Raw genomic sequence first — 18289 nt, 5'->3', positions numbered from 1 at the left:
CAAAAGCGCGAGGAAAGTGATATTTATGTTTTTATGGAACGTTTTTAGTATTTCAAGGTGCGCATTGGCTTGGCTTGGCTCGACTCGATGCGATTCAGAAAATAGTAAATAAATAAAATTTAATTATATTTGCCGTCATTCGCTCGTCCTTTCCATTTTGTTCCCTATGTCCCAAAGTCGCTGCCAACGTGTTGGACCTGGTACCATATGTCGAACATGCAGGCAACCATTCTGGTACCAGGGCAAACATGTTGGCAGCGATTGTGGGACCTCACCTCAGTTCGCTCTGCTCTGTTACTTGGTCTCTCACCCTACAATCTATGGTATCGATGTTTACAGCTATCGATTCTTTGCTATCTCTACTACAAGACTTTTTGTTTGTATCGTGAACACTTAAGGTATATTATATACTATTTAAGGATTTGATTTAATGTATTTCATCCGTCTATTAAACTCCTTTTATGTATTTTACCGTTGGCAACATTATTTGTATGGGTCAGCAATATGCTGCGAAAAGTGAGTATTTATTTATATTTACAGTATATTTTGAAAATGCAAGGGTATATTTCCGAGGGTCTGTCTGTATATTTGATCGATAATTCCGCGGTCGCACTGGTCAGCTGTTTAATGGAAATCTAAGTATTATTTACGATCCTAAACCTTACACAAACCCCCACATGGATTTTGATGGCCACCTTGAACGAGACCTTTCGCTCACACTGGCTCATCTCCATCTTCGGACTAATCCTGTTCGTCGCAGGCACCGTCGTCCTCTATTGGAATGAGGGCCGTGCGGTTCACACAATGATGGCTCTGGATGAGGCGTACGATGACATCTACTCCATCCAATTCACGGAGGAGGAGCAGGACCAGAATTTCGACGGCCGCATTGTGCACATCTCGGGGCCTATTCTGGTGGGTGAACCCCTCACTGAGCCCGACTACAACATCCAGCTGATGGCCGTCAAGTTGCGGAGGCGCGTGCAAATGTATCAGTGGGTGGAGGAGTCGATGTGAGTTACCAAACCTTCCAAACGGCATTCCAGTGACTAAATCAACCCCCTCACGCAGCGAGCACAACTATGGCGAGAGTGTGGGAACGGAGCAGTCTGATTCGCGCACCTACTACTACACCAGGGAGTGGCGGGACAAGATCGTAGACTCGCGAAACTTCTACAATCGCCACGGCCACACGAACCCCACACACTTCCCCATCGAGAGCAACGTGCAGGTGGCCGACGCCGTGTACATTGGCAGATATGAGCTCGGGTCAGAGCTGAAGAACAAGTTCCAGGAGTACCAGGAGTTGACGTCGGACATTCGGCCAGAGGACAGCAGCATCAAGCTCCATCTGGGTCTCTACTATCACACCAACGACGTGTTCAATCCGGTGGTGGGCGATCTGCGTATCCTCTTCAGCTTCGCGGCCATGGAGGGGGAGACGTACAGTGTGGTGGGCAAGATGGAGGCCAACAAGCTGGTTCCCTACGTCACCTCTCGCGGCGTGCGTGTGCTGCTGGTATATCCGGGCGCCTTGACTGTACACGAGGTGTTCAAGCTCGAGTCTCGCTCCCAGGTGCTGCACACCTGGTGGTGGCGCTTCATTGGCTGGCTGCTCATCTTCTTTGGCGTCAGCTGCAACTCCAAGATCCTCCGGTTGCTGTGTGAGTCTTGGCACAACTTGAAACAATTCCTTTCATGTCCTCTCTTCATCTTCCTTGTGCATCCCGTGCCATTTCAGTTCTGCGTATTCCGCTCCTCATCTGCCTGGCGCCCGACCCGCAGTTCCCAATGACCGGAAACTTTATCATTGCCTTCTCGCTGGCGCTCATCAATGCGTCCGTGGCCTGGATCCTGCATCGACCTCTCATCGGAGCCTGCCTCTTCCTGGCCGGTGCCTCGCCCTACCTCTGGTTCACCCGCAGCCTGGTGGACTACCATCGCCTGGATTGACTCCATATCCGATTTCCGCATTGTTCCTTCGTTCCTTCGGCTACTTATTTACAGGTTTATTTATTCCTCGTTTTACGTTTTACGTCCGATCAGAAAATAAAAACTTAATAACACTTAAGGCTAATCGGTGCTCCGTGCGCCCTAGAACTCTCTAATCTCCACCGTGGCTCCTGGCTCATCCAACAGCGGGAGTCCGCTGTTCTCTGGCTCTGGCCGCCCCAGTACGGGGTGCCCGCTGCCGGCAGATGCTTCTGCAGCAGCATCGACTGCCGCTGCTTCTGCTGCGACAATCGCCTTGGACTCTGTGGACGTGTGGACACTGGGGCTCTGCGACTTGTCCTGATCCTCCTGCCCCGCGGAAGCCTCGTCGTAGCGGACGTACGGCTCGAAGCTATTGTTGATCTGGAGGGAGCCTCGGTGGAGATTGTTGGACTCGGCCTCGAACAGAATCTCGTTGATGAAGCGTTCGGCCAAGAGCCGCTGCTCGCGGGGTAGACGCCGCAGCTTGTGCGTCCATGTGCGGGCTATCGACTCCTCCTCGGGATAGGTCCCGGCCAAATACTCGCAAGCAATGTTGAGCAGCTCGTCCGCGTTGTGGCTGTTGTTCGCACTGGCAGATCCGCCTCCAGGGCCGTTGTTCAGCGGAGGCGTCTGTCGGGCCCTCTTAGTTGGCCCGTAGTCGGAGTGCGAAGGCTGCGACGGCGTCGGGAGGCTGTCCACACGCTGGGCATGCCCAAACGATTTGTGGAACATTTCAGAAATGTTTATGTTTGGGGTTTGTCCGACCGATCCACGCGGCGTCGGATAATGCTGCTGGGGATTGCCGTGCTGGTCGATGAAGGCCGTCGAGCAGCTGCTGTTCTCACTGAAGAGGAAGGATGGTTCGTTCTTGAAGAACGGGTTGACGGCCAAGAACTTCTCCGAGTTGCGCAGGAAGTCCAGCTCCTGGAAGGTCCAGCAGCGGGGACTGTGATGAGTGCCAGACCGCACAGCACTCTCCATCACCTTCAGCTCCTTACGGTAGTTGGTCCGCAGCGTGTTGATCTTCTTCTTCACATCCTCGACAGTCGCGTCACGCTTGAGGTAATGATAGATGGGCACCAGCCGCAGGTACGCCTTCGCCCGCTTCTCCCGATTAGTGTAGTCCCGCATCGAGGTGTCCCAGAGCACGGGCAGGTCGCGATATGTGTGGATAAACGCCCGCAGGTAATGGCGGCACTCGTCGGGCCCGGACATTACCTTGAAGGTGTGCGGCGGCGGCGGTTGGGGGAGCATTTAGTAGGGCTGGGCTTTTTGTTTTTGTTTGGTTAGCGTTTTCAGTGCCACTTTTCGGGCCACTTTCCTCGCCAGGGCCGAGAAAATTCGGGAGTACGGATTATGTATGGACCTATTGACGAACTGTCAATGCGCGGTTGTTGTTGTAATTGTGGGTTTGACAGATTGTTTGCCATATTGACCAAATTCATGCGTGTGTTGGTGTGTCCGTGTCTAGTTGTGACGTCACAGCAACAAGTTGTCCGCGGGGTGGCAGCGCTGTTCAGGAACCGCGATATTTGATTGAGCTGCCAGATGTAATGAGTTTGGTTTGTTGCCCTATCGATATATTTTCGCGGTTTAACTTGATTGTATCGGTATATAATGGTACATTTAATACGTCTATTAAATTCCATTTGTATTGTATATTCATGAGCATAGGGTATCGAAACTATCATCCGCATGTTTTTAAAATGTCCCTCGTGACATTCCTCTCTTTTCCGAAAGGAGTTTTCTCTCCCTTCTGCGGGATCATTCTCTCTCACAACATGGGAATTTTCATCGCAGTGTCTTTATTTCATACCCATTTTGTGCTATTTTTGTTGGTTGATATTTTCACTCAGATCCTTTTTTAGTAAATAAGCTAGTCAAAGATAGTCATGAAAACTGGTCAATCTTATGCAGAATTGATTCATCAATTAGATAAAATTAGAGTTTTAGCGCTGAGAATCCCAACTAGCTGGTAATATTAAGCAGAATAACTAATCGAGAAAAATGTTTTAGGATATGCGGTATATTTACTGTGTATTTTGAAAATGAAAGGTTATATCGGTGTATTTATGAGGGTCAGGCGGTATATTTGATCGATAGATGCGCGGTCACACTGACCCTAGTTTTCAAAGCATTCGCAAAATCGGCAAAAACCCAAACTAAGTAAATCGGTTGCCTAGGCTAGCTATAGTGAAAATTGTGAACTAATTTTTTGCGCGGATGCTACGTAAATGAACGCATGTCTCTGGATTATATCAGTAATCGAAAGATACACATTCACCGCAAGGCACAGCTGGGCATAAAAAGTGCGAGCGAGACGAACACAACCGGACGTGCTTGGCCGTTGAATTTTGATTCTTAATTTCGACGCGCAGCCGTGGCGCGTAACCTGTGAGAGTGCAAGCCACTTACATGGTTTATCTTTTAGTTGTTGCAATAATTTGAACAAATTCCGGTCTACAAGCTTGTGAATAATTTCACATCACACTATGCCCGCCTGTCTCTGTTAGTGTCGCCGGCTGTTCACTCCTGTGCCTGTTCCCCAGTTTGTGTTTGTATGTGTATTTGTGTGTACGCGCACTTTTTTGCTCTTTTGCGCGCCGCTTTTTAATTGAGCAATTGACAAGAAATATATTAAACAAAACGATGCCCTGGCATTGGGCGACTGTGAAAAATGCATGAATGGATAAGGTTTCACTAGTTCACAATATTGACGCTTAGAAAATTCCGAATTTGTGCGTTTGTTTGGTTTCACGCGGATTTTGACTGTGTCCCGTTTTCGTGTGCGAGAGTAAGAGTGGCTTTATCGAAATGGAAACTATTGAAGAACAATCGAAATGCGGTGAGTATTGAGAGGGAGCGAGGGCCAACCAGCCCCTCCTTTCCCTCCCCCACACCACGCCCCAGCCCACAACAAAACGCATATTTCATTTTCAATGTCACCGAGTAGCGGAGTCAGAGGGGTGTGTGAAACCACAGTCGGGGCCAAAAGATCCTCATAAAAAATGTCGCTGGCAGAAAATAAACAACATATCCATACACACATTTGTCTGTATGTACAAGTACATACTCACTGACAAAAAAAAAAGAATAGCCATGGCAGCGCGTCAGGGAATTTTAAGCTTTTATTTTCTGAATTTATTTCTGTGTAGAAAATATTTATCGCATAAAAAGAATTCTTGTGTGTGCAAAATTCTGTACGCCCCTCACTATCCGCCGGCACTGTACCGTTGGTAACGAAACCAGGGATAAAGAAGCAGCAACGAAATAGCGACAGTTCCTGTTATCGGTGCTGGCCGTCTAGCCTTTTTCGCACAGCTCTAGCACGAATTCCCTTTGGCTCACCAACTTATCAGAATGGCTTGTTTCAAGCCAGACACCACTGGCCTTCGCTACTGCCCTCAGGTAGAGGATATCTTCCTGTTTTCGAGTGCGTGTGCGAGGAGTGCAGTTGCGCTTGCTCGCCTCAGTGACTGCCCTTTGAGTTTCCAGCCCTCCGCTCTGTCTCCTACCTATTACACATGTTTAAAAGAGGCGCACATGCCGATATTCAGTGGAGAGGGGTCGTTCGTGTCGTCTGCCTCAATGTTAATGGCAGTTTTACATGGCTCGAAGGTCTGCTCTGCCTGCCGTCTGTCTCTAGGTTCTCTGCTCTGATCTACGTCAAGGCTTCATCTCCTCTTCGGGACACGTAAATTTATTACAAGATCTTTCTTTGATGAGTCTCTTTCTGTTTCGGTTGTTTGACAGAAGACTAAGAACTAAACAGGCCAGGCCGCGCACAATCCGCCGCCCTCTTCACTCGGCTTTTCGTTTTTCAAATGCCACTCAATTAGTTTTTCATCAAGTTTCTGGCAGGCAGCCAAAGAGATCGGAACAAACGAACAACAACAAAATCCGCTCAGCCAGAACGGACGAGGAAATTCCCGAATGGCGAAAAATGGTTCCCATCGCAAGCGAGAATCCTGCCACACCACCACCTGTGAGGGCCGTTTATGCATGACACATTCCACCATTGCTGTGCCTTCCCTTTCTTGGTGTACAAAAACACCTGTGGCTTTGCGAAACAGTTTGCACGAGGAGGTCTCACGATTCTACCTCGACTTTAGTTACAGTTCGGTGCTTGATCCCTGAGGATCTGGTTTGGAAGAAGCAACATGTTGCACTTGCCCGTTACGCGGCTCTCCTTCGGCTGCCACAGCACATACTGCAACAGCAACAGCAAAAGCAACAGCAAGAAATTAGTTACGGTCCAGCGACAGGCTGCCTCTTACTTCACATATGGCGAGCAGGAGCACATCAAGCAGATAAAGCTCCGGCAGGCGGCCCTCTGTCAGGTGTACGAGGATTTTACAGGTACATACAAACGAGGGTGTAACCCTCTACCAGGGACAGGGTCTGAGTTGACTGTGGGATCAGTGAGGGTCAGAGTTTAAGCAGGGTTCAGAGTTTACCCAAGAATCGCACAAAAAAATAATATTCTCCAAGATGTAGGACTATTTCCATGGAAATTTGCAGTGTAACTATGAACGTTTGGCGGTTGCAATTCATCGAATTCATGATCGTTATTAATAAATTCAGGGTGCATCATGTGTTTAAAAACCATTAGCAATCAAAGCGTATAAAACGATGCTAAAAATTGTTCTTAATTGTTGTGACAGTTCCCCAGCCTCCTTCCACTATTCAGTTTCTGTGACCATTGCACTATTTTCCCGGAATTCCCAACGAATCTGGCAGTCCCCGAACAGATTCCTCTGATGAAGAACTCAACCTCAATATTTAAGTTATACGTATTATATGATTCGACATTCGTTAGTTATATCTGTCCAGATTTAAGATATTCCAAGCCTTTAAAGAATTTTGATAGTCCATAAATACCCGACCTCCATTAGGTGCATCTGTTTGTTGTTTTCGGGAATGCGTTGCTGGAATTATCCATCTGGATATTCCGCCGATACGTAGGAGAACGACATCAACAACACAAGAGATATTCTCCTCGTGCCCCTCCCATCGTCTTTGCGTTTGATTGGGGATCTTCTGCACAATTCCTGGACTTTGCCTCAATTGCACAAGTGGCGAATGTCTCGCCAGGGCACAGATACAGATAGAAATGCAGATGCAGATGCAATTGGCATCGGTTACAGCTGCACAATTCTGGATAAAATTAATGCCACAAAAGCTGCCGCATTTCTCTCGTCTCTGCCTCCCCCCTCTCTCTCTCTTTCCTTTCCTCGCCCATGTCGATTGGGGGTAAATGATTTGCACTTGAAAACATTTTCTAGAGCCCCCATCGTACCCCATCGTGCTCTTATACTTTTGGTTTTCTGGGTGGGTGGGTGCCTGTGCCTGTGGCTTTTCCCTGCCTGCCCCCATGTGGGTGGCTGAGCTAAAGGCCATGCCCCTTGCAGTTACCTCCTGTCCCTGCTCCTGCCTCTTCTTGCCTGTCTCGCTGCGTTCTTCGGCACAATTAAAATTGATGTCAACAGCTCACAATTTGTGGTTCCGTTCCTAATGATCGACAGCCCATTGCTGAGGATTCTACTTGTCCGCTGTGCCACGACACAGCCCACATTGCCATTCTCCTCCTCTTCTCCTCTCCTCAGCCTGCCATGTGTGTGGATTATATGTGTGTTAGTTATAGCTGCTCTATTCTATTCTATTCTATTCTATTATGATTCTCCTCTTTATTTTGTTTGTTCAATTTTGCACAATTGCCAGCTCCCTCCCTCTCTCTCATTGTCTGCCTCTGTCTCGCACACTCAATTGCATAAACAAACAAATCCACAAATTTGCAATAAATCACAACAAAAACTTTTCCCATTGCCCTGTAAACAATATTTGCCAAAGTGTGGATTAGTTCCGAGTTAGAGCTTGATATGGGAATGAAATACATTGAAGAATTGTGGAAACAAGATGTGAGCTATCCTGTAACAGATAGTATCTGTATCGGTTGTTGAGGGATGGAATAGATAAGACAGATTCTTTTGGTATTACACATGCTGAAAGTACCAACATTCAGCTATAGGGTATCATCGAGCAGACCCCATGCCCATGTATAGATTTGTTTGATTTATACAGTTCTCCATTCTGATCTGTTTCTTTTTCCCACCACAGAGATGACCATTACCACACTGCCCACACGGATCTGCCTGGTGGGCAATGCAGGCCAGGATGCGGGCACGCTGCTGGCAGCCGAAAGCTTCGGCCTGCCCGTTATAACATCCGACACGGGTCAGGACATCGCTGACGACAAAGAGTGGCGGACATTCTACGTAATGGAGGACTTTGAGGGCGACAGCTTTCAGGCGCTGCACAAGCAAAAGGAATGGTGAGTACTAGTAGTGACTAGTGAGTGAGTGTGCTGCTATTATTAGCCCCTGAGAATGGCAAGAGCAAGAGTCAGAGTACTGCTTAAATTAGACACAAATCTGTCACATGTGCTCCCAAAACAGTTCCATAACCATCGTCCACCGCCTCATCAGCAGCGGCGGCAACAAATTGAATTTGAAATCGAGACACACGCGTGCAGCTCTGCTATGCTCTGCTCTGCTGCTCTTTCACCTGTCCCACTATTGACAGCGCGTCAATGCGACATACTCCGCAGTTATGAAGCAGTACGTCCACCCTCCGTTTACCGTATGCATACCCTATAAAAACTCACTTTCGTTCTCTCTATTACTCACATTCCAAGGGTGCTCCTCCATCATTCTGGGAATAGTTGAGAATAGAAGAGTATCCGTTCGTCGACTTTGGGTCGTTCAATTTCAACAAATTGTCAAATTTGAAACTTGCGCGAATTTGTGGTTCTTTTTCTGTAGCTCTGCGTATCGTATGTGGGCTCTGTTCTTTTCGTTTCTTTTGCACGCTTGATTAATTTGCCTGCTGCGTAGTAATAGTGGAATACCTCTCCCTGCACTGCACCCTCTCTTGCCGCCTTCCAGCAATGCTCTCTGTCCCTCATTAGTGATTAAACATAACTTTTGGTGATTTCTTAGCTCTGGTTCAACAATTATTAACGAGCATTTCTGTTTGGAGGTCACCAAATGCGTGGAAATTGTTATGGCTTAGACAGAGACATAGAGAGAGGGGATTGGGTGGCACAGGAAGATGAGATGTTCTTGGGTGGGTGGGCGTCTGTTTTTCCTTTTCATGTTCTCAACACTTGCACTACGTAAGGGAAATCTGCAGAAGCGGAAGAAGCGCTCGTTCCCCCCATTAAGAATTATTATTTATTTCAGAGACTTTCATTCATGTTTCGCCGTTCCGTTCGTTTTGTTATTTGCAATTAATATTCTACATTTGATTTTCTTTGTTCGGTTTTTCGGTTGTTTTCTTTTAGCTCTTTGCTAATTATGTTTCTGTTTCTCATGTTCTCATGTTCTCATGTTCTCATGTTCTCATTCGAATTTTTTTTTTATGGCACGTCCCAAAATTCTACAAGTGTTATTTTCTTGTTGATACTAATTTAGAGGAAAACATGGATATTTCTTGCTGGAATTAAATTCTGTTTAACAAGTGGAATGGAAACAACCGTCAAAACAACGTAGAATATTTGTTTTCAAGAAAGTTGCTTATTCTTTTCATAAATATTTATTTACTTCATTTAGTTTGATTTTGTCATTAGAATAGACAATTGTACACAGAACCTTAAAGAGCAGAGAGGTCTTTATAGTCGTTGCACAATTTTGATAAAAAGATTGGGGGAAGGAGAAATCGAGCAGTGAGGAATTCCCAGGAAAACTGCGAAAAACCCAGAAAAGCACTTAACGGCCACTTAACCTCCGCCCAAAATGATGCCACACAAGATGTAGAGAGGGATAGAGAGAGAGAGAGAGAGATCTTGTTAATTGTGTTTACCAGTGGAATCTGAATCATTGAGGAATTCGCTGGCAAATCCCCCATTTCGATGATCCATTCATTCGTTTGGGAAACGGGGGAAGTCGTTGCCTATTTTGGCAGCGAATATAAACATTAACTTGAAAATATATGTAAATAAGTGACAATTTCAGATGAAAAGCTGTGCGTATTTCTACAGAAATCGAAAATGAATCGTCTCTTGTTTTTTATTTATCTATTTATTATTTATCTATTTGTTTCTGCTCCTGGGAGGGAGGAGTGAGGGAAGCTCTCGTCAGAGTAGAAGGAGGCGGAGGTGGCATTGCAGCAATCTCTTGGCGCCAAGATTCTATAAGAATGCGAACGAACGATGTCAAATCGTATAGAGAGTAGAGAGTGTTGAAAGCACCAACGGAAATTCCTGCCATACACCAACAAAAAAACCATCTGTATATACATATAACAAATAGCAAAAAAGCAAAGGAAACCAAGAAAATGAGGAAAATAAAATGTATACAGTTTTATTAACTCATTTTATATGAAATGAGTTGTGTGTGCCTACAACGAACCGAGAAATAAGATTGTATGTATAATTTATAAGTTCCGATATATGTATATGGCAGATTAATTGAGGCAGAACGCAGAATGGGGACGGGTCCGCGAACGACATGTCATTGACTGCTCAATAGTTTTGACCCTCGCAAAGTTCGAGTGCCCCTCGGAGGGTCGCAGCAGCCGCCAAAGATCGGCGCACTTTACAATGGAGAGTGCCCCTTTGCCACATCCATCACACTGCCCCCTAGAACTGGGCCCCTCTTCATCCTTCTGCCCCTCCGCCTCCTGCATTGTGGAGGCCAATCCGTTGCGATACGAAGGCGGAGGCCCTCCATTGTTGGCGCGTGCGATGCGCATTTTTATGCTTTGACTAAGCAGAAGAGCATTTTCCTGGGTTTTCCTTGAGTCAACTTTCGAAAAATATTTAATTGTTCTTTGGAATGTTGTGAAATATTTGTTTGTCTCCGCTCCTCTCTCGGGGACTCTCTTTGGGAGATTCGAACTGCTTTGGCTTTAGCTTTCTTTGTGGAATTGTCACCTCTCTCTCTGCCTCTCCCTCTCTGAGAGATCTTCCGCTTTTTAGAATGTTTCTCACATTAAGTGGCAAAAACAGCAACAGCAAAAGTAGGAGGAGAGGGAGAGGGTAGGGTGGACCAGGCATTTTCTATTTCCACTTTCCACACGCTCACGCTCCTCTGCCGCTGCTGCTGCTGTCTCCATCGTCCCCATCGTTTATTCAATCATTTTTCCCCAGCAACGAGAGCCAGTCGTTGTAGCAGTTGTGTTTGTTTAGTTGTTCTGCTCGGTTACGGAAAGAATCGTTTTGGAGCTCTTGTGGGACAGAGAGCCGCACTGAATGCCACGACCTATACACACATTCCCGGGCTGAATCAGAGATACAAGAACAAGTGACAACAGACAACAGATCCCCGTGGATACATAGATTCGTTCGTTTGGCAGTGACAAATATTTGTGCATATGGAAATCTTCCTTTGTTGGTAAGGAAATGCTGTGAAAATGTGGCCGTGGGTGTGGAAAAGTGTAAATGTGAATGCAAGATGATATGCGGAGTGCTGATGGCTGATGGCAGTGCGGGAAATCAGATGAGTGAAAGTCAACAGGAAGTGCAACACGAGACAAATCCAAGAAAGTGAAAGATCAAGTAAAAATGTCTTTGCAAGGGAAACGCTTTCCTTCATTACACACATCAAGGTGAAACAATCCTCAGTGGATCGAAAGGGAATGGGTTCTCTGAGGAACCCCAACTGGAAGCTTTCAAAGAGTATTTTACACAAATAAATTGTGAGAGAAATTTCCCCTCTGGCGTTACTCAATTTTCGGGTGTACCGCAAATTGTTTTTGCAATTCCGGTCATAATTACACGCCCTGATGGGGAATAAGAGAGGGATATAATCGTAAATTAAATGCTCCTCATGGCGGAGAGGAGCATGCTTCAAAATGTATCATAAATAAACGCCACATCACACATAATGCATCATACGCCTCGTTCGCCTCTTACGCCCACAAATGGGAACGAGATGGGAACAATGCTCGAGTGGCGGCTGCAGGCTGCGACTGTACTTCCGCTCGATGATTCCATTCCAATTGATTTGTTTATCAAAACTTCCGGCTTCTGCCAGATGAAGGGAATCGGAGGACAGGCTGCGGCTGCATTTGCGGAGGACTCCAGCTGCCAGTCGATGTCCGTTGGGGGATAAACAACAGAAGAAGCTAAAGGGAGGAGAGCAGTGGTGTTGTGATAGGTGTGGGGATCCATCATCCGAGTCAAAGTTCAATATATCGTTCACTTGCCGCACACAAATTGAAATCAATTTCTCGCGTCAGTTGTGCCTCTGGGGTTGCCGCCAAAGGGACCGCCTGATCGATCTTCGCTATCGGTAATAACCGATACCCAACCGATTCGCAATTGAATCACGGCTGCTGCAAGGTCACATTGCAGTCATAAAAGCCCCGCCACATCCACAAGCTCAAGCACATCGATCGCCTTGCATAACTCAAAAGTGTGCCACATAAATATTTAATTTTAATTGTCTCTCGGAACCCCCTCCTGTATCTGTATCTGTATCTGTATCTGCTTCTATATCTGTATCTTCTGCAGCATTCTGGGTCCGCCAGCTTTGAAGTACGCGGCAGAGATGAAACAGACGCTGGGCCACAACTCGCGGCCCATTTACAACTATGCGATGCGCGGTGTGGTCACTTGCTTCACGGGCATACGACAGAAGGACGAGCTGGTGAGTGGATCGCCCTTACTCTCGACATCTCGCTGGACTATCCCCCAATCAATTCCCCTCTCTTCTTGCAGACCAAATTGGTCCACCACATCCACTCCATGGGCGGCTGCATTAAGAGGGACATGAACCCGAAGACAACGCATCTCATTTGCAGTCACAGTGGCGGCGCCAAGTATCAGTGAGTTCCAGCCTGGAAATCCCCTAGAGCTTCGAATATTAATTATCCCTCATTAGGTACGCCAAAACCTTCCGCTTGAGCGTTGTTCGTCCTGACTGGGTGTATGCTGCCTGGGCGGACCGCGATACCCTGGAGTTCGATGCCACACAGGAGAGCTTCACCAAGACACATAGGCTGAAGGCCTTCGAGGGACAGAAGGTCTGCTTCTTTGGCTTTCCCGCCGAAGAGCACCAGCACATGGTCGATGTGCTGCTGGAGAACGGCGGTGTCTGCGCCAGCCTGGAGGATCCCGAGTGCTCGCATGTTGTGAGTAAATGAATACAATCCCATCCTTTCCAATACCCCTTCTCGTAGAATAGGCTTCCCTCCCACAGTGTAGAATGTTTGAGTACTCTAGTGCATGGCGTAGTGTCATTTGTTTTCCTCTGGAATGCCTAAATTTTGGCCACAATCTTAAACTAGTCCTAAACTCCACGTGTCTGTCTTCCAGGTGATGCCCAATACGGGCGTTGTACTTACAAGCACTAGCACTAGCACTGATACTAACCCAATCACAAGCAAAATCACATGCTCAGGCTCACTAACTAACCCAGATCCTCAAACCACAAGTGTCGGTGGGAGCTCAAGCCCTCCCCAAACACCCACATCATCTCGAGATAGCGCGCGGGCAGGCGGGGCAGCAGAAGAAGGCGAACCAATGGAAGAGGCGGAGATCGATAGTGGAGGAGGACGATTAGAAGGAGTGGAAGCGCAGGCACTGGAGGAGAAGGAGAACGAATGCGATAACCTGGCTGATTACGAAGACGAGGATATACATTTCGATGAGCGACTCTTTGTGGAGACCGCACCTGTTCAAATGGCTGGCGAGGAACAGCTGCCGGAATCGGACGATGAAGAAGATAATCAAGGGGCTTCTGAGGATGTCCAGGCCAGTACTCCAAAGACGAGCAAGCAACGCATCAGCCTCGCGGCTGCCACGCCCATCAGTAGTTCCCCAGAAACGAACACGGAAGCAATGGCAATGGGAATGGAAATGGAAATGGGGCTGAAACTCCAGAGCCACACCCCCAACGTATCCCCCATCCTGAAGGCCATCGATGAGTGCGGCATGGAAACGGACGATCTGTTCGAGGAGGAGGCGGTGGAGGGAACGGACGCAAGCGCTCCTGTCACTGAGAATGATCTCAAGCGTAAGCGCGACAGCATTGACAACATTTCCCTAATGTCCGTTGACTCGTGCGCCCTGCCGGGGAGCACCAAGAAACCCAAACTGACCCGCACTGGATCCATCTCGCGCACCCTCCGTCGCTCCGTGAGCTTCGTGGCCGAGCCGTTGAAAAATGTGCTGCGGCCGCGACGCAGCTCGATTGCGGCAGCGGATGTCTCAACCATCCTGGACAGCGAGGCGGCCGACGACTCCTTTTGCTCGCTGGCCTCCTCCATCAGCCTCACGCTGAACGAATCGATCAGGAAGCCCGTGAAGGACAAGTTCCGCAACATCTGCAGCCGCATCACTAGAAGCAGCAGTCGACGAGGGGACAAGGATCGTGATCGCCATGGCGATCGAGAAGGAACCCCCGAGTGCTCCAGTTTAGCGCCGCCAATGGACAGCGGTTTCAAGACTCCGAAGGCACCCAGGCCACGTTCCTCTGCCACTCCGAAAACTTCCAAGCGCCTCTTCGGCCCCGTCTCCTCCGTCGTGTCCTCACTGGCCCTCAGTAACGCCCCATCCCCCAGTCCCCAGCCTCCTTCCCATCCCAGTTGGGATACTAACGACACCTCCACCACATCGACATTCGCTTTATGTGCTGCTGCTGCTACTGTCGTCCCCACATCATCATCATCGTCGTCATCTACGGTGACTGCTGCTGCTGTCGAACATAGCTCCGTTCAAGATATTAAAGAAGAGTCGCCCAAAGGGTCGGCACAGAGGCCCGAACCCATGCAAATGGTATATAATATATGTGTATTTTGTGGATACCTTCCCCATCTGTCTATCTATATATACTTTTCATGGGGCAAATACAGCAAGTCTGTGAAACGGCAAAGGAAACGAAGACGTCTTAGGGATCCAAAGAATTTTGTACCCAATGAAAATGCTGATATTTAAATAGTTTACTTGAACTAAAACGTTGAGGTTTCACCTTTTCCCCATCTGTCATCCATTCCATTAATTTGCAACATTTATTGTTTTTTTTTTGGAGCATTTTTTGAACATTTTTTCAGTTGCTGTTCTCGGCGGTTGCTCATCCCTCGTCATCAAGACCCTATCCCTTCATTCCTCACTCCCAAATAAGAAATTGTTAATTGTTATTTAATGGTTAATGAATGTTCATAGCTTAAGTCTCAACATCTAATTGGGTGCGGTGTCTGTAATTTCTGTAAATAATTTATTTATGGTTTCTTTTGGTGTTTCGTACTGCTTCTCCCCCTTCCACTCTCCTACCCACCACTTCCACCTCCATTTCCTTTTCCACATTCATAGCCAGCGCACAGAATCACACAAAAGAGCGGCACAATAAATATTTGAAATAACATTTGTTTGAAAACAAAAAAATAAAAAAAAAAAAAAAGATAGAGGTATAGAAAAATCAACAGACGGACAGACACATTCCTCGTTCAGCTTGAATAAATGTTAAAAAATGCCACCACCATCCAAAAAAGTAGATAAATAATAACGATTGCGGGGTCCGATCCCAAAAAGAATTTCATTTCCATTTAGGTGAATTATTATTTTTGTTTTTGCTTCATTTGGCAGAGTACGAGTATTTGCACAAATGTTTCCCTGCCCTTTCTCCCTCACTCGCTCTTTCTCTCTCAATGGATAAACAATTTGCATTTATGTTCTGCACCATTCCTTCCATTCCATGCCATTCCGTTTGCCGTTTCAAAGTGTTGCCTGCCCCATGAAAAATGTGCACTAAAAATGTTTTGTTTGGCCTTTTTTGCATTTGATGAATGTTCTTAAAGTTCAGAAATTTATTGTGCCTGCTGGATCGCTGTGCTGCTCTGCTATTCTATCCTCTTCATCCATATATCCATATACAAATGTATATCTATATCTACCGAGTATATAGATTGACTGCTTGATTGAGTTTGCGTATAATTAAAAATTGCCTCGAGCCAGAGCAAAACAAAACATTTTTTCTGTCTGCATTCCTTTTTTCATTCCTGTTGGCTTCCCTCACCGAGGGAATAAATCGCCAGAAATTAATTATATCCATTTAATCGTTCGTTCAGGTGGTTGACGAGCACACGACCGTCGCGAAGCCCGATCCCAAGAACATTCAATCACACATCCTGAAATCAGACTGGTTCTGGTACACCATACAGAATGGCTACGCCAATGAGATGGACTATCTGTTTGGAGATGTAAGTATCTTGCCCTATGTCCGTATCTTATATCCATCCTCTTAAAAACGTTTTGTTTCCCTGGCAGTATCTGTATAGCCTTACGAATACCCCGAATACGGATCGACGGGACTCGCTGCCAGTCAGCTTTAACAAGAGGAAACGCAAGCGTTTATCGCAGCGCCTCCAGCTGGAAGGCACACCTCTGGGATCGGGCAAGCGGCGCTCCTCCGTGTCGGATGCGGGCCTGCTCTCCGTCTCCAACAGCCTATTCGACTGCACCACGAGTCCGGATAAACTGCTGGACGGCGACGACAAGCTGCTGCACCACGCCGAACCGGAGCCCATCGATGGCACGCCAGTAAAGAGATCCATGAGATTCAACCACTTTATGGACTTTTTCACCACGGAATCCAACTATGTCGGAATACTGGATACCATTTTAAATGTATGTGCACCCCATAGAATAGGTACCCATAGATCCCCATGCCAACCTGTACCTGTTCCCCTTTTGTGTAGCTGTTTAAAAACAAACTAGAGGAACTGGCCGAGACAAATGATCCGCTGCTCAATAAATCCGAAATCAAATCTGTGTTTGGCAACTTTCTGCCCATCCACGAGGTGCACCAGAGCATGCTGGAGCATCTGAGGAATCTGCATGCCAACTGGCGGGAGGACTGCCTCATCGGAGACATCATCATCCGGCACCAGGAGGAGCTGATCAAAGCATATCCGCCCTATGTAAACTTCTACGAGCAGATGAAGGAGCAGCTGCAGTACTGCGACCGCGAGTACCCCCGCTTCCACGCCTTCCTTAAGATCAACCAGACAAAGCCCGAGTGCGGCCGACAGAGCCTGCAGGACCTGATGATCAGGCCCGTGCAGCGGCTGCCCAGCATTAGCCTGCTGCTCAAGGACATTCTGAAGCACACGACCAACAGCAATGCGGATCACGAGAGATTGGAGGAGGCCCTGAAGGCCATCAAGCAGGTGACGCTGCACATTAACGAGGACAAGCGGCGCACCGAGTCGCGCATGGCCATTTTCGATATATTCAACGATATCGATGGATGTCCTGCGCACCTCGTCAGCTCCAACCGCAGCTTTATCGCCAAGTGCGAGGTGAACGAGCTCTCCGACTCATTGAGCGGGAGGGGGGACAGCCTCGTGCTGTACCTCTTCTCCGATTCCATCGAGCTGTGCAAGCGACGCTCGCGCGCCTTTAACACCGTCAAGTCACCCAGCACCGGCAAGACGCACAAGCACCTCAAGCTGATATCCCTGAACACGATACGCTTCGTGATTGACATCTTGGACAGCCCACGCGCCTTCGGCCTGCTGCTGCGCGGCGACAAGGAGAAGTTCTACACGTTCACCATGAACGACGAGGAGACGGACAAGCACAGCTACATGAAAAAGCTCTGCAACCAGATTGCCGCCCACATGTGCCGCACGGATGCGGACAAGCTGCTTCTCTGCCAATCATCCCAGGAGCTGGACGTGGACATCAGCGATGTGAATGTGAGCACGCTTAGCAAGGCCTTCAAACTGGCAGCCAAGACGCGCCTTAAGGTGGGTTTATCTCCTACGGGATACAGAAGTAACATTTACTGATTGTTGCACTCTTTAGGTGGGTCGCGCCTTCTCCTTCAACAAGACCCCAAACAAACTGAAACGAGCCGTTTCCACCATGATGACCTCGCCCTTTGGCAGCACCAACTCCCTTACGCCCTCCTCCCAGCTGGCCCAGATGCGTTTGGCTGCAAACAGCTGCAGAAATATTAATGTGAGTATTGCTAAGCTGAAAGTGTTCGCTTGCTAAGAGTTTTCTCTTTTCTGTTCTTTTCACAGGAAGTGGCCGATGAAGATGATTGCTCCAGCATGAGAAGCAGTTCGCCATCGACGCAATCGGAAACTTTGGTGGTGCCGCCAATGTCTGTGCAGCCCACGCGCAAGAACAAGGCTGTTGTGGGTCGCATTTAGAGTCGTGATTGACTCACAATTTCTGTATTCCATGCCTCAACGCATCTTCGAATTCGTAATCTCACAGAAAACACATCAAATCAGATCAGATCAGAAACAGAACAGAAACTAATTTTGTAGATTGTAAAAAATGTATCGTTAAGTTTGTCGCTTG

The 18289-nt window shown here is 47.5% G+C and overlaps 3 protein-coding genes across 5 annotated transcripts; 2 read left to right on the top strand and 1 right to left on the bottom strand.

Moving 5' to 3' along the window:
* Positions 1-605: 605 nt before the first annotated feature.
* LOC117894136 (transmembrane protein 43 homolog) lies at positions 606-2071 on the top strand. The gene is made up of 3 exons (XM_034801031.1): positions 606-1013; positions 1072-1664; positions 1742-2071. Exons 1-3 carry the CDS (start codon positions 688-690, stop codon positions 1951-1953), a joined length of 1131 nt encoding a protein of 376 aa, XP_034656922.1. The 5' UTR covers positions 606-687; the 3' UTR covers positions 1954-2071.
* On the bottom strand, positions 2016-3489 carry LOC117894135. The gene is made up of 2 exons (XM_034801030.1): positions 2186-3489; positions 2016-2125 (listed from the first exon to the last, which is right to left on the bottom strand). The coding sequence occupies exons 1-2, from the start codon at positions 3226-3228 to the stop codon at positions 2095-2097; spliced, it is 1074 nt and encodes a 357-aa protein (XP_034656921.1). The 5' UTR covers positions 3229-3489; the 3' UTR covers positions 2016-2094.
* A 591-nt stretch (positions 3490-4080) lies between these two features.
* On the top strand, positions 4081-18215 carry LOC117894123 (protein ECT2). Of its 3 annotated transcripts, XM_034801007.1 has the most exons (11): positions 4081-4819; positions 8092-8305; positions 12488-12623; positions 12695-12801; positions 12858-13107; positions 13292-14752; positions 16042-16173; positions 16241-16600; positions 16672-17724; positions 17783-17938; positions 18004-18215. In XM_034801007.1, the coding sequence occupies exons 1-11, from the start codon at positions 4789-4791 to the stop codon at positions 18133-18135; spliced, it is 4032 nt and encodes a 1343-aa protein (XP_034656898.1). In that variant the 5' UTR covers positions 4081-4788; the 3' UTR covers positions 18136-18215. The 3 variants fall into 3 exon arrangements, with proteins under 3 accessions (XP_034656898.1, XP_034656900.1, XP_034656899.1); XM_034801009.1 differs by lacking the exon at positions 13292-14752 and having other exon boundaries at positions 4087-4819; positions 18004-18143; XM_034801008.1 differs by lacking the exons at positions 4081-4819; positions 8092-8305 and adding an exon at positions 11079-11366 and having other exon boundaries at positions 18004-18143.
* The last annotated feature ends 74 nt before the right edge of the window (positions 18216-18289 follow it).

This window comes from Drosophila subobscura, chromosome J, assembly GCF_008121235.1.
Source record: "Drosophila subobscura isolate 14011-0131.10 chromosome J, UCBerk_Dsub_1.0, whole genome shotgun sequence".
In the NCBI taxonomy this organism is placed as follows: Eukaryota; Metazoa; Arthropoda; class Insecta; order Diptera; family Drosophilidae; genus Drosophila; species Drosophila subobscura.
The sequence above is the reverse complement of the archived record's forward strand: the minus strand, read 5'-3'. Positions and strand labels throughout refer to the sequence as shown.